The sequence below is a fragment of the Gorilla gorilla genome, chromosome 13 (assembly GCF_029281585.2).
Source record: "Gorilla gorilla gorilla isolate KB3781 chromosome 13, NHGRI_mGorGor1-v2.1_pri, whole genome shotgun sequence".
Taxonomy (NCBI): Eukaryota; Metazoa; Chordata; class Mammalia; order Primates; family Hominidae; genus Gorilla; species Gorilla gorilla.
Window position 1 is genome coordinate 29,876,758 of NC_073237.2, and position 14,281 is coordinate 29,891,038.

Consider the following 14,281-nt stretch of genomic DNA (forward strand, 5'->3'; position numbering starts at 1 on the left):
TGTACTCCTGGGTTTTAGCCAGCACTACTATTTATTATCAGTTAACCAATATTCAGTAGAACTCAACTCTTAACTGTGGTGACATGTAGATACAGTTTTCTGTCTATTACCTTGACATGGCAACATGGTCAAAACCCTTCACTTTTGCTTCTCTTAGCTGAATAGCTCTAATAAAAAATGTATGGTGACCTGTCTGCCTCCCTTTCTGGGCTTTCTCAACTTCGGGGTCCTGTACCCAGCCCCCTTCCAATTCTCTATTCTGTTCCATCAAAGCCTGCTCCTGAGTAAATTCATGTTTGCACAAATTCCTGGTCATGGCTTTTGATAACACTTTCAGGGGCATGTGTATTTTGGCAGAAGAGTCAAAAGAATGGATCTCTAATACAGAATTTGAAATATTGGCACTTGACGTTGTGGGAAAAAAAAATATTTGAGATAGGGTTGCCTTCCCAGCCCATTGAAATCATGCCAAATAGACAGATGTCTATCCTTACAAAAGGGTGCCACTTGGTTGAACTAAAGGAAAAAACGACTAGATAAGTAAGTGGACAGTCTTCTACACTGTGCAATATGGTAGACACTAGCCACATGTGACCATTGAGATTCAAATCAGGCCAGGCACGGTGGCTCATGCCTGTAATCCCAGCACTTTGGGAGGCCGAGGCGGGTGGATCATGAGGTCAGGAGATCAAGACCATCCTGGCTAACACGGTGAAACCCCGTCTCTACTAAAAATACAAAAAAAAAAAAAAAATTAGCCGGGCATGGTGGTGGGTGCCTGTAGTCTCAGCTACTTGGGAGGCTGAGGCAGGAGAATGGCATGAACCCGGGAGGCAGAGCTTGCAGTGAGCCGAGTTCACGCCACTGTACTCCAGCCTGGATGACAGAGTGAGACTCGATCTCAAAAAAAAAAAAAAAGAAAAAGAAACTCAAATCAATTAAAATTAAATAAAATGTAAAATTTAGTCCCTCAGTTATACTAGCCACATTTCTAGTGCTTAAAAACTCATTTATCTCAAGTGTGTCTGGGGACTACCACATAGGACAGCACAGACTTTACACATTTTCATCATCACAGAAAGTTCTATTGGACAGCATTAGTTTTGTTGACTTACACTTTCAAAGACCTCAAGACATCTGTGATGCCCACTGAATCCTGGTTAATGGACCAAGTTAGAACAATCTTAGAATTTTCTATCGGAGAGAATCTTGAAGATAACTTAGTGCAGCCTCCTCATTTTACCAATAAAGGACTAATTGATATAATCATTGCTCTTTCTTGGAAAAAAAACCCCACAAAATCTCCTATCTTCTTGACTTTTTATAGGGTTTTTGGGTGTTTTTATTCTGTAATGTTGAAAGAGGCAATCCACCATTGGCTCTGAGTGCCTCCTCATGCTTTGCTGGGTTTGCCAAGAAGTGCAAGATGCTGACAGCACTTTACTCAGGCCACTTCTCAAGGCTATAATTGAAGCAAGCAACATTGAGGGATAAGGTCATGACCCCCTCCAGGACAAAGAATAGACTTGCTTAGTGCTTGTTACAAAATCGGTGGATTCCCCAAACTCAGTGTTCCTCTGCTGCAGTGGAAACCTGGCCACAGGTGCAGCCTTCATCTGCACCTATCACTGCCCCATAAGGCTTCAGGGCCAAGGGAAAACAATGCAAATGAACTGCTGCTCACGAGGCTTGCCATGCCATAAGTAATAGGGTCCTTTGTCTCTGTACCAGGACAGCATCCACAAAACAGTTAAAAGCTGTTAACTTCCTAGCTCGTAAATCAGGTAAAATCAAATCCCAGACCTAACATAAAACATTTCTTCTAAATGAGACAAACACCATAACATAGAAGTAATATAAAATACATAGGTTGATGAATTTTAAATGTTAAAACTGTATGTCTTATGTGACATCTCCTTACAAAACTCAAAAGGCAATTTCCAGAAATATTTAATTACCAAAACTATTTGGCATTCTTACATACCTAGAGTCCTATTTGAAATATAGTCCTTCAGTGGGTTTTCTTTTCTTCAGCCTAGAATGTATACCTCCTAAGGTATATAAGCTCAGCTGTATTCATATGCAACTGTTTACAGGCTAATTTTTTTTACTTTTTGGGAGCAGACAAAAAGGCATCTTCCATTTTTGCACTCTGTTTTTTTGATATATATATGTAATTTTTAAGATAGTGTTTAAGGGGCCGGGTGCGGTGGCTCACACCTGTAATCCCAGCACTTTGGGAGACTGAGGCGGGTGGATCACGAGGTCAGGAATTCGAGACCAGCCTGACCAACATGATGAAACCCCGTCTCTACTAAAAATACAAAAATTAGCCAGGCGTGGTGGTACACGCCTGTAGTCCCAGCTACTCAGGAGGCTGAGGCAGGAGAATCGTGTGAACCTGGGAGGCGGAGGTTGCAGTGAGCCGAGATTGCGCCACTGCACTCCAGCCTGGGCGACAGAGTGATACTCATCTCAAAAGTGTTTAAATACATGTGCACATGTACACACACAAAGCAAAACAGAAAGAATACCAATAATACCAAAGTATCTAAAAACAAATCTTAATTTATGATGGATCATCTTTACTGAATTATAAAGTATTTTAGGTGTTTGCATTCTTTAAAGCTACCTCTTGGATAAAATTCAAAGCTATATAGAAAATTCAAAATCTAAAAAGCTTATATTTAAATAGGTTTACTCTGGATTGATCTTGTGATAATCAATCTGAAGGGTCTTCATTCACTAAGACTACTCAGAAATGGCAAAATCATATTGAGGTGCTCAGAAACAGCATCTTAATTATGATGGATTTTGGGCCATTTTTTTCTAAGGCATTGTTAGGGTGCATAATAATAAATTAGGCTGGATATGAGCATTATTTTATTAGAATTGCTCATATAATAGCCTATGTACCTATTAACATGTGAGTGTAGTGAGGGTGGGTAGGTATAGTGTTTCTCTCATTCAGAGGCTTTCTCAGTGCTTAATAAACTGTTCATAGCAGATGCTCACCAAGTTTTTTTTGTTTTTTGTTTTTTTTTTTTGAGACAGAGTCTCGCTCTGTCATCCAGGCTGGAGTGCAGGATCTCTGCTCACTGGAAGCTCCAGCTCCTGGGTTCACGCCATTCTCCTGCCTCAGCCTCCCAAGTAGCTGGGACTACAGGCGCCCACCACCATGCCCGGCTAATTTTTTTTGTATTTTTAGTAGAGATGGGGTTTCACCGTGTTAGCCAGGATGGTCTGGATCTCCTGACCTCGTGATCCGCCCGCCTCGGCCTCCCAAAGTGCTGGGATTACAGGCATAAGCCACCACACCCGGCTGCTCACCAAATATTTTTAAATGAAGGGATGAATCAAAGATTTACAGGGACTCAAGAGAAATATACTGGTAACTTAGAACACAGTGTTTTGGGTAACTTTCTTTGTAAAATTAGTGGCTTCTCTATTAGCCAACTTGTTGGTCTATTTTACTATAAGTTAAGGAAAGCACTTCCTATATAATTCCAAATTTAAAGATAAAATTGTAGTTTTGGTGTAATTACTAAATGATGTGAGAGTGGCAAAAAATGTATAGCAGAACCAATCCTAAAATACAGTTGTTCAAAGTATAAAGTGTTTTATTAATGTTTGATGATTATCTCTACCTCCAAGGATAGGCAAAATGAATATTTATAATTTTCTGAGATCAATTGCTTCTGAGTATATACTTCATTGCTGAATTTCAATGTAGATTTTTATACCGTAAGTTACATGCCTTTGAATATACCATCCTTGAATGAAAACATTAACACCTTCAATTCCATTTTATTTGGAAGGAAACAAAGATGTATATAATAAATATTATTCAACTTTTTGATCGTAATATTAAAGTATAGTTCATTTTCTTAATTGAGTTATATAAGATGGGTTTTTTTAAAAAATAGATTACTTTCCTCAGTTCCTTTATTAAATGTAAAGGTAACTGTGCTTTTACAACAGGTTATGATAGACAATATGATAGACAATTACTGTAACTTTCTACCTTGCGTAATAGATATTTATGAATATGCCTCCCCATTCCTGTTATAGATACTAAAGTCAAAAAGGATGGAAACAACAGGCAAAGCAGGGCTTGAGAGAGAAGTAAAACTGTATTCATCTGCTGTAATAAGATTACCAGTTTTTCCTCTTGTGTTCAACTCAAAGGTAGTTTTATCATTGAACGATGGTCTCCGGAGTTGATGTTGATTAATACATACATAATCTGTGAACTTCGTGTCAGCTTTGATAACATTTCACTTTTCAAGAAGGGTTAGAAAAATACCGTGATTCATTATGCATGATTGCCAAGTGAGAGGTTAAGTGTGGAGGTATTTTTCCAGGAACGCCCTTGCACATCTCACAGGCAGCACTTACTCATGATTATATGTACACTCAGGCAAGAGTACAGTTTTCACCTTGATTGTCACTCACTGTGAAATTATTATTCAAGTAAGACAAGGAGCTTCTTTCAGCATGATGAATGCTTCCAGAGTTTGTGACATGACACTTTGATTTTTTGGGAAAAAGCTCTTTCTCCTACTTACCTAAAACCTTTCCCAATATGAGAGATTTGACGGCGTTGAATTCTGTCCCTGAGGACAAGATGACTTGTTTCTTTGCACTCTGGTTAACCTATTTGATGTCCCATGAGAAGCAAACATCAACAGAAAGTACAATTTTAATGATAAGGAAGCAAAGGAAGATGAGGAAAGGAAAGATGAAAATAAATCACTTTTAAGTACCACTACAAAAGCTCAAGAAGCCACCTTCAAATAATTAATCATTTAGAAGGGGAAGTTGTTTTATAAGCAGTTCCTATGATGCCATCAGCTACCACTCTATCCACGATGTACCCACTTGCTGGCCTTACTCTTCTTCATAGTGGAAGGATCTATAACTGGCAGAATCCATGAAAAAGATGGAATTGGCTGTTTTAAACTTAAATACGTATACATTCTGTGGAGAAAATATGAAACATAAAACCAAGCATCGTTGTTCTCTATACAGTATATTTTCCTTCCAATGCCGAAGACAATGTGTAATTTACTTCCTCTGTGGTGACTCAGGTCTATTTTCTTACTTATTCCCATTTTAATAACTATGTTGTGTGCTTTTAAACCATGTTTTTAAGTTGCTAAAGTATTTGTTCTTTTATAATCAGAATAAGACAAGTTCCCACTGCAATATCAATGAATAGATTCCACCAGTAGTCACTGTGATAGAGAACATTCCCCTATTGAGTAAAGTAAAACAAATAGATATTTTGATATTTTAAATAGTTAAATATTAATAATACCTTTGACAGAATTGCATTGCTAAACAAACAAAACAAAGCAATATAGAATAAACAACCACCTCCTCTCTCCCAGATCCCGGCCATATTTGGCTTCTTCTTGACTTATGGAAGAGCAGCACTGAATGGGTTGCTCTTCTATTAATATTTATTATCAGATTTTTTCATTAGATTATTTGTTCTCAAAATAATATTAGTTAGTTTGACTTTTGCATTTGTGGAATTACCTCTACCATGACCACGGCTTCTTCTCTGTTAATCTTCACTTGGTGAAGTTGCCCATCAGCCATGTTTTTAAAATCAAAGGTAAATGCATCAGGATTTTGATGTCTATCTAGCTTGTACCTAATCTGCAAACTTCCTAAAAAGAAAAATAAATGGCATTTAAAATTAAAGCGGTATTTTATAAACCTCTTGATACAGATTCTAGAGCACTTTTATTATTATTTACTTATAGCACTTTTGAATCTATTTAGCATCAATTTAGATGCACCCAATAGTTATCTTTCCTGGAACAGTGATTACTTAAGTGCTATTCCTGTGCCAGACTCTGAATCCAATGATGCTATTTTAAAAGTCAAGACTAAATGTGTTGTTAATAAGCAGTCTCCCCAAACCTTTTCATTTAAAAATGAAAAGGTTTAAATTATGCATATGAGCTCAGAACTCAGATCTAAATTCATTATGACTTTGATATTTATGAAATGATGAAACTCTATGCAATATTGTATCAACATTCAGTTCCTGTAATTACACCTTCTAATAAGGCTCATTTTAATGTATTACTGATATGTGCATAAAGATTTTTTTATAGCCAGATTAAGTCTTCTGCCATAATCCAAAAATGAGGACAAGGAAAGGTTTTGTCAGGAGACAAGGTTTCCATAGTATCTACATCTTCTAATATACATACCCCTCTCCTACACAGATGTACCCTCATTATCTGTAATTCTCTTTTAGCTTATACTAAGATCCTGTTAATCGGAGATTTTTTTTTTTTTTTTTGAGGTGGAGTCTCGCTCTGTCACCCAGGCTGGAGTGCAGTGGAGCGATCTGGGCTCACTGCAAGCTCCACCTCCTGGGTTCACGCCATTCTCCTGCCTCAGCCTCCTGAGTAGCTGGGACTACAGGTGCCCACCACCATGCCCGGCTCATTTTTTGTATTTTTAGTAGAGATGGGGTTTCACTGTGTTAGCCAGGATGGTCCTGATTTCCTGACCTCGTGATCTGCCCGCCTTGGCCTCCCAAAGTGCTGGGATTATAGGCGTGAGCCACCATGTCCAGCCTAATCAGAGATTTTGTAGATTTTTTTCTAGGCATGAAATTTTTGTGCTGTGTACCTAACAGACTTAAAGCTTGGTCTTCTTGTTCAACTGTGAAAACCTTGCAATGCCCCAGTTACCACTGTTTGAGAGGCTGTCATTACACTTTTCTTCTATAAAAGTGATATAACTAGTTTTTCAGCCACTGATGAGATAAAGAACAGCTGTACTTACCTGTTGCTTATAGGAATTGGCTTTTATATAGTTGTACTATAACATCCACATAAATGCTCCTCTACTTTGCTTAGAATGAGGAGGGAATGTATGTCATGTATCTAGATATCTTATTTCAAAATGAACTGCAAAACCAATTTGAGTCATCATGTACTATTAAAGTCATCCTATCAATAATAAGAAATATAACTGCATATCAACTCCGTAAAATTATCAAACATGTAATGGGAGAAAAGCATCTTAATTTAATCTTGAAATGCTAGCTTTTATAATAACCATTAAGGAAGGCACTGAAAAACCAAACACATTGGAGGGCATACAGTTTTCTCTCATCGTTTGTAGTTTGACTGCTGAAAAGACCCATGTCATTACAGTCCTATTTTTCTAATTCAGGGTTCTCTTTTTCTTTACACAAAAGATATTCACCATTGTTGGCGAGGATAACTGAAAGGTATTCTTCATAGAAAAAGCTCACATACAGCAATAAGCTCGGAGTTCGTGTGGTTCGGAAGCTCAGTGTGATCATTTCTCTAGTCAATGTTACATCTCTGTGTAATGAAGAAACGAGAGAGCTGGAGTTTCCACTTAAAGTGTAATGTTCTTGAAAATGGTATGTCATTGAGGAGCCAGTTGCAAAATATGCGGAAATCTCTGAAATGATAAATACATTTTTGTTATGTTAACAAAATGTAAGTCCAACGGTCTTGTTTTAAGTACATTTAGAGAATGAGACCAAACCTTAAATATCCTGGGAGATAAAGTAATAGTGAAATCCTTTCCTGTTTTATTTTTTATTTTTCACTTTTTAAAGTTTTTTAAAAACTACAACTTGAAGAAAAAGTAGCAAACCCCAATATACTCATAACCCAGAATTGACTAACACTTAATAGAGATTTTAATTCTCCAAATCATCCTCATCTTATATTTACATATAACTAATTCTTCAGTATAAATGTATAATTTATAGGTGACTTATCTCATCTTTGGTTTCCAATTTTTTCCCAAATCATTAATTTTTAAACATCTTTATTCAGATATAATCCATATGCCATGTAATAGACCCAATTACAGTGTAAAATTCTGTGTTTTTTAGTATATTTGCAGGCATGTGCAAACATTGCCATGATCGATTTTAGAGTATCTTCACTCCCCTCCCCCGTGCACCTTCTTATTCCCTCCTACAAAAACCTCCATATCCTCTAGCAGTCAGTCTCTGTTTCTCCCCAACACCCCAGCCTAGGCAACTACTAATTTACTTTCTGTCTCTGCAGAGGTTCCTATTCGAGAGATTTCATATCAGTGGAATCATATAACGTGTGGTCTTTTCAATCTGGCCTCTTTCACTTAGCATGGTATTTTCAAGGTGCATCCATCTTGTAGCATGTATCAGTATTTTATGCGTTTTATTGAATAATATTTCACTGGATATAAATAGTAATGGATGTGCCACATTTTGCGGATCTATTTAACAGCTGATAGACATTTGGGTGGTTTCTACTTTTTGACTATTATAAATAATGCTTCCATGAAAATTCACCTGTAAGTTTTTCTATGGACATGTTTTTATTTTTCTTGGGAATATATACCTAGGAGTAAAATTGTTCAATCTTACGATAACACCAACTTTAAAATTTTGAGGAGCTGCCATATTTTTTCCAAAATAGCTATACCATTTTACATTCCAAACAGCAATTATGAGGGTTTTAATATCTCCACATCCTCACCAACATTTATTATTATCTTTCTTTTAAATTACAGCTATACTTGTCTGTGTGAAGAGGTATTTCATTGTGACTTTGATTGCCTACTGGCTAATGTTGCCAACTATTTTTTCATGATTTTATTGGACATTCACACATATCTGCTGAAGAAATATCTATTTATAAGCTTTACCTATTATTTAATTGGGTTAAATTTCTTTTTCTTATTCAGTTGTTGGTTTTTTGTTTTTATTTTTGTTTTTTTGAGACAGAGCCTCGCTCTGTTGCCCAGGTTTGAGTGCAGTGGCGTGATCTCCGCTCACTGCAAGCTCTGCCTCCCGGGTTCACACCATTCTCCTGCCTCAGCCTCCCGAGTAGCTGGGACTACAGGCACCCGCCACCACGCCTGGCTAATTTTTTGTAGTTTTAGTAGAGATGGGGTTTCACTGTGTTAGCCGGGATGGTCTCGAATTCCTGACCTCGTTATCTGCCCACCTCGGCCTCCGAAAATGCTGGGATTACAGGTGTGAGCCACCGCGCACAGCATCTTATTCAGTTGTAAAAGCTCTTTAAATAATTTGAATACTAGACCCTTATAAGAGACATGATTTGCAATAATTTCTTCCATTCTGTGGGTTATCTTCTCTTTTGTTCTCCCATGTTTTAAGAGTTTTATAGTTTTAGTTCTTACATCGAGGTCTATTTGGTACATTTTTATGTATGTGTGAGATAAAGGTCTAATTTCATTCATTTGCATGCGCCTGTATACTCAGTTGTCTCAGAGACTACTTCTTCCCATTGGGTTGTCCTGGCACTCTTGTAAAATCCATTGACCATAAATGGCGAGGTGTCTATCTGGACTTTCAATTTTATCCCAATGAGCTATCTGTTTAGTCTTAGGCCAGTTATATACTGCTTTACAGTAAGTTTAGAAATTGGGCAGTGTGAATCTGTCAAATTTCTTCTTAAAGATTGTTTTGGCTATTCTGCATCATTTAAATTTTCATATGAAATCAGCTTGTCAATTTCAGGAAAGAATCCAGCTGGGCTATTGATTGAAACTGTACTGAATCTATATATTACTTTAGAGAACACTGGTATTTTATTTATATTAATTATTCAATCCATGACATGAAATATCTCTCCATTTATTTACCTTTAATTTCTTTCTATGCTTTATAGTTTTCAGTGTGTTTTCCATTTCTTTTGTTAAATGTATTGCTATGTATGTTATTCTTTTTGATGCTACTGTAAATAAAATTGTTTTATTGGTTTTATTTTCAGATGGTTCACAGCTAATGTGTAGAAATACAATTGATTTTGTATATTGTTTTTGTATTCTGCAATTTTGCTGAACTTCGTTTTAGTTTTAATAGTTCTAAGTAGATTCTTTGGGATTTTTTTATATAAAAAATCATGTCATCCTCAAATAGAGATAGTTTTATTTCCTTTCTAATTTGGATGTCTTTCTTTTTTTTTTTTTTTTCATTTTCTTGCCTAATCAGTCTGGCCTGAACCTCTAGTACAATGCTGAATAGAACTAGTGAGAATATATATTCTTGTCTCGTTCTTGATCTTAGGAAAAAAACATTCAGTCTTTAAAATTAAATATAATTTTAGCTATGAGTTTTTCAAAAATACCATTTGTTAGACTGAGGAAGTTATCGTCTATAATTAGTTTACTGAATTTAAACAAAAATTCATGAAAGGATGTTGGATTTTATCAAATGACTTTTCTGCATCAGTAGAGACTATCATGTGTTTCTGTCCTTTATTCTAAGATATACTATATCATATTAATTGATTTTCAGCTGTTAAAACAACTTTCCATTTCTGGGATCATTTCCATTTTGTCTTGATGTATAGTCATTTTTATATGTGACTGGATTTGCTTTGGTAATACTCTGTTCAGGGTTTTCACATCTATCTACTTAAATGATATTGGTCTGTAGATTTAAAATATATATACTGGTATATCTATGTCTGGCTTTGGTATTAGGGAAATACTGACCTTACAGAATAAGTTGAAAAATGCTTTCTCTTTTATTTTTTGGAAGAGTTTTGAAGAATTAATACTTCTTATTTAAATAGTTGATATATTTTTAAATAGTTGATATATTCTGATAGTTGATAGCATCAATTGTTTGAAACCATCTGGACCTGGGCTTTACTTTGTGTGGTATTTTAATATTATTAAGACATTCCTTTTATTGTTATAGGCCAATTTATATTTTCTCCTCCTTCTTGAAACAGAAGTAGTAGTTTGTGTTAATTTTGTAGTTAGTGTCATCCTAGGAATTCGTCCATTTTATCTAAGTTATGTAATTTTTTTCAACATACAGTTGTTTATATTCTCTTGCAATCCATGTTATTTCTGTAAGGTTGGTAGTAATATCACTCTTTCATATGTCATTCTAGTAATTTGAATCATCTCTTTTATTCTTGGTCAGTTGTACTAAAGGTTTGCCAATTTTGTTAACAATTTTAAAGGACTGACTTTTGGTTTGGTTAATTTTTTCTGTCACTTTTATATTATCCATTTGAGAAATTTCTCCTGTTTTATTTATTATTTCCTGTTTCTCCTTACATTAGATTTAGTTTGCTCTTCTTTTTTCAGTGTCTTAAGGTGGCAGGTCAGGTTTTTTATTTGGGAACCATTTTTCTTTTTAAATATTGATGTTTACAGCTTTAAAATTCCCTCTAAACCCTGCTTTAGCTGTGTTACTATATGTTTTAGTAATGTTGTATTTTTGCTTTCATTTATCTCAAAACCTTTTCTAATTTCCCTTTTGATTTCGGAGTGTATAGTTTAATTTCCACATATTTGTAATATTCCACAATTTCTTTATGTTATTAATTTCATCTCATTGTGTTTTAAAAAGACCCTTCATATGATTTCAATCCTTTTAAATGTGTTGAGGCTTGATTTACAGGTAGCATGTTGTCTAACCTAGAATATGTTCCGTGAACACTTGAGAAGAATATACATTCTGCTATTGTTAAGTGGTGTGTTCTACAGATGTGTGTAAGAATGATTGTGTTTTTATTTTTTTCAACTCTATTTTCTTGGTAATCTTCTGAGTAATTATTCTATCCTTTATTGAAAGTGAGGTATTGAATCCTCCAGGTTTTATTCCTGGTTTTTCTATTTCTCTTTTCAGTTCTGTCAGGTATTCTTTATGTAATTTGGGGCTATACTATTAACTGCATATAAGTTTCTAATTGTTATATCTTTTTGAGGGAATTAACTTTTTATCATTATAAAAGTCTCCCTATTTCTAGTAGCACCTTTTGTTTTAGAGTTTATTTTTTCTGGTATTAGTATAGTCCCTTTGGCTCTCTAGGGTTACTCTTTGCATGGTACATGTTTTCCCTTCTTTTATTTTCAACTAAATTACCCCTTTCAATCTAAATTGTATGTCCTTAGACAGCATATAGTTAAGATTTCTTTTGTTATCCATTCTGACAATATTTGTCTTTTGATTGGATTGCTCAATCGATGAACATTTAATATTATTATTGATAGTTAGATTTACATCTGCCATTTTCTTTTTCTTTTTCTATGTGTTTCATTTGTTTTCTTTTCACTTTCCTTCTGACTTATTATTTTGTGTTGGTGGATATTTTGGAGTGTAACATTTTAATCTCTCTTGATTTCACTATACTTTGGGGTAAAATATATATAATATATAATTTGCCACTTAACCATTTAAAATATGAAATTCAGTAGCATTAATTCACAATGTTGTGCAATTATCACCTCTTTTCATATCCAAAATTTTTCATCATCCCAAAATTAAACTGTATTCATTAAGCAATAACTCTCCATTGCCCCCTCATCTCAGCTGCTGGTATCCTTTAATCTTCTTTGTCTCTACAAATTTGTCTATTGATATCTAGTAAACATGGAGTTACATAATATCTGCCCTCTTGGGTCTGGCTTATTTCACTTAGCATAATGTCTTCTATGTTAATTAATGTTGTATCATGTATCAGAACCTCATTCCTTTTAATGGCTGAACAATATACGATTATATGTATACACTACATTTTTTAATCAATTCATGTGTTGATGGACACTTGTATTATTTTCACTATTGTGATTAGTGCTACTATGAACATTTGTATACAAGTATCTGCTTGAGTTCTTGTTTTCAATTGTTTTGGTTATATATGTAGAAGTGGAATTGCTGGGTTCGAAGGTAATTCTATGTTTAACTATTGTGAGTTAACTCTAAATCAATTTCTTTTTTTTTTTTTTTTTTTTTTTTTTTTTTTTTTTTTGAGACGGAGTCTCGCTCTGTCACCCAGCCTGGAGTGCAGTGGCGCGATCTCCGCTCACTGCAAGCTCCGCCTCCCGGGTTCACGCCATTCTCCTGCCTCAGCCTCCCGAGTAGCTGGGACTACAGGCGCCCGCCACCACGCCCGGCTAATTTTTTTTTGTATTTTTAGTAGAGACGGGGTTTCACCATGTTAGCCAGGATGGTCTCGATCTCCTGACCTCGTGATCCGCCCGCCTCGGCCTCCCAAAGTGCTGGGATTACAGGCGTGAGCCACCGCGCCCGGCCAACTCTAAATCAATTTCTACAGTGGCTGTGGCATTCACTTTCCCACCAGTAACAAAAGAGAGTTCCAATTTCTCTAGGTTCTTGCCAAAACTTGTTATTTTCTGTTTTTATTTATTTACTTATTTATTTTTATAGTCAATCTAGTAGGTTTGAAGAGGCAGCTCTTTATACTTTTCGTTTGCATTTCTTTAATAACTAATGATGTTGAGTATCATCTTTCCATGTGATTATTGACTCTTTGTATATCTTTTTGGAGAAATGTCTCATCAAGTCCTTTGTCCACTTAGACTTTTTGTTGTTAAGCTGTGGAAGTTATTAACATATTCTAGATAGTGAACCTCCATCAGATACGTAATTTGCAAATATTTTATCACATTCTGTGGATTGTCTTTTTACTCTCTTGATAGTGTTCTTTGATACACAGAAGTTGTTAATTTTTGATAAAGTCCAAATAATCTATTTTTATTGTTGTTGTTGCCCGTGCTTTTGGGGTGATTTTTAAAAAACCACTGCCAAATCCAAGATCATGAAGATCTGCCTATATATCTTCTAAAAATTTTATAGTTTTAGCTTTTAGATTTAAAACTTTGATTCATTTTGAGTTAATTTTGGTAAGGTCTAACTTCAATCTTTGCATGTAAACATCCACTTTTCCTACCTTCATGTTGAATAGACTGTTACTTCCCTATTGAATGATCTTGACAAAGACTATGTTAAACATCAATTGACTGTATGTATGTAGGTTTATTTCTGGCCTCTGAGCTCTATTCCATTGATTTATAGGTTTATCCTCATTCAGTGCCACATTGTTTTGAATAATGTAGTTTATAGTAAGTTTTGAAGTCAAGAAGGGTGAATCCTCCAACTTTGTTCTTTTGTAAAATTGTTTTGCTTATTCTGGGCTTTTTCAAATTTTATTTAAATATTGTTAGGGGCTTTTTCATTTGTATAAAAAGTGCTTTGGGGATTCTGATAAGAATTAGATTGAATCTGCTGGGGTTGTATTGTCGTTTTAATAATCTTAAGTTTTCCAATTCATGAATATGGAATGTCTTTCCATCTATTTAGTTCGTTCTTTAATCTCTTTCAACAACGTTTTATAGTTTTCAATGTCTAAGTCTTTCACTTTCTCGGTTAAGTTTATTTCTAAGTTTTTTATTCTTTTTGATGATATTGCAAATGGAATTGTTTCCTTAATCT

At 35.1% G+C, this 14,281-nt stretch overlaps 1 protein-coding gene across 4 annotated transcripts in view; it reads right to left on the reverse strand.

Moving 5' to 3' along the window:
* Positions 1 to 14,281, reverse strand: part of LOC115933307 (contactin-associated protein-like 3) — a 235,434-nt gene that overhangs the window by 11,646 nt on the left and 209,507 nt on the right. For all 4 annotated transcript variants that reach the window (XM_055351714.2, XM_055351712.2, XM_055351711.2 and 1 more), the window contains exons 19-21: positions 7,240 to 7,464; positions 5,545 to 5,678; positions 4,569 to 4,656 (exon numbers count right to left, since the gene is read on the reverse strand). In XM_055351714.2, the coding sequence (XP_055207689.2) occupies positions 4,569 to 4,656; positions 5,545 to 5,678; positions 7,240 to 7,464 (447 nt within the window). The remainder of the gene's footprint in view (positions 1 to 4,568; positions 4,657 to 5,544; positions 5,679 to 7,239; positions 7,465 to 14,281) is intronic.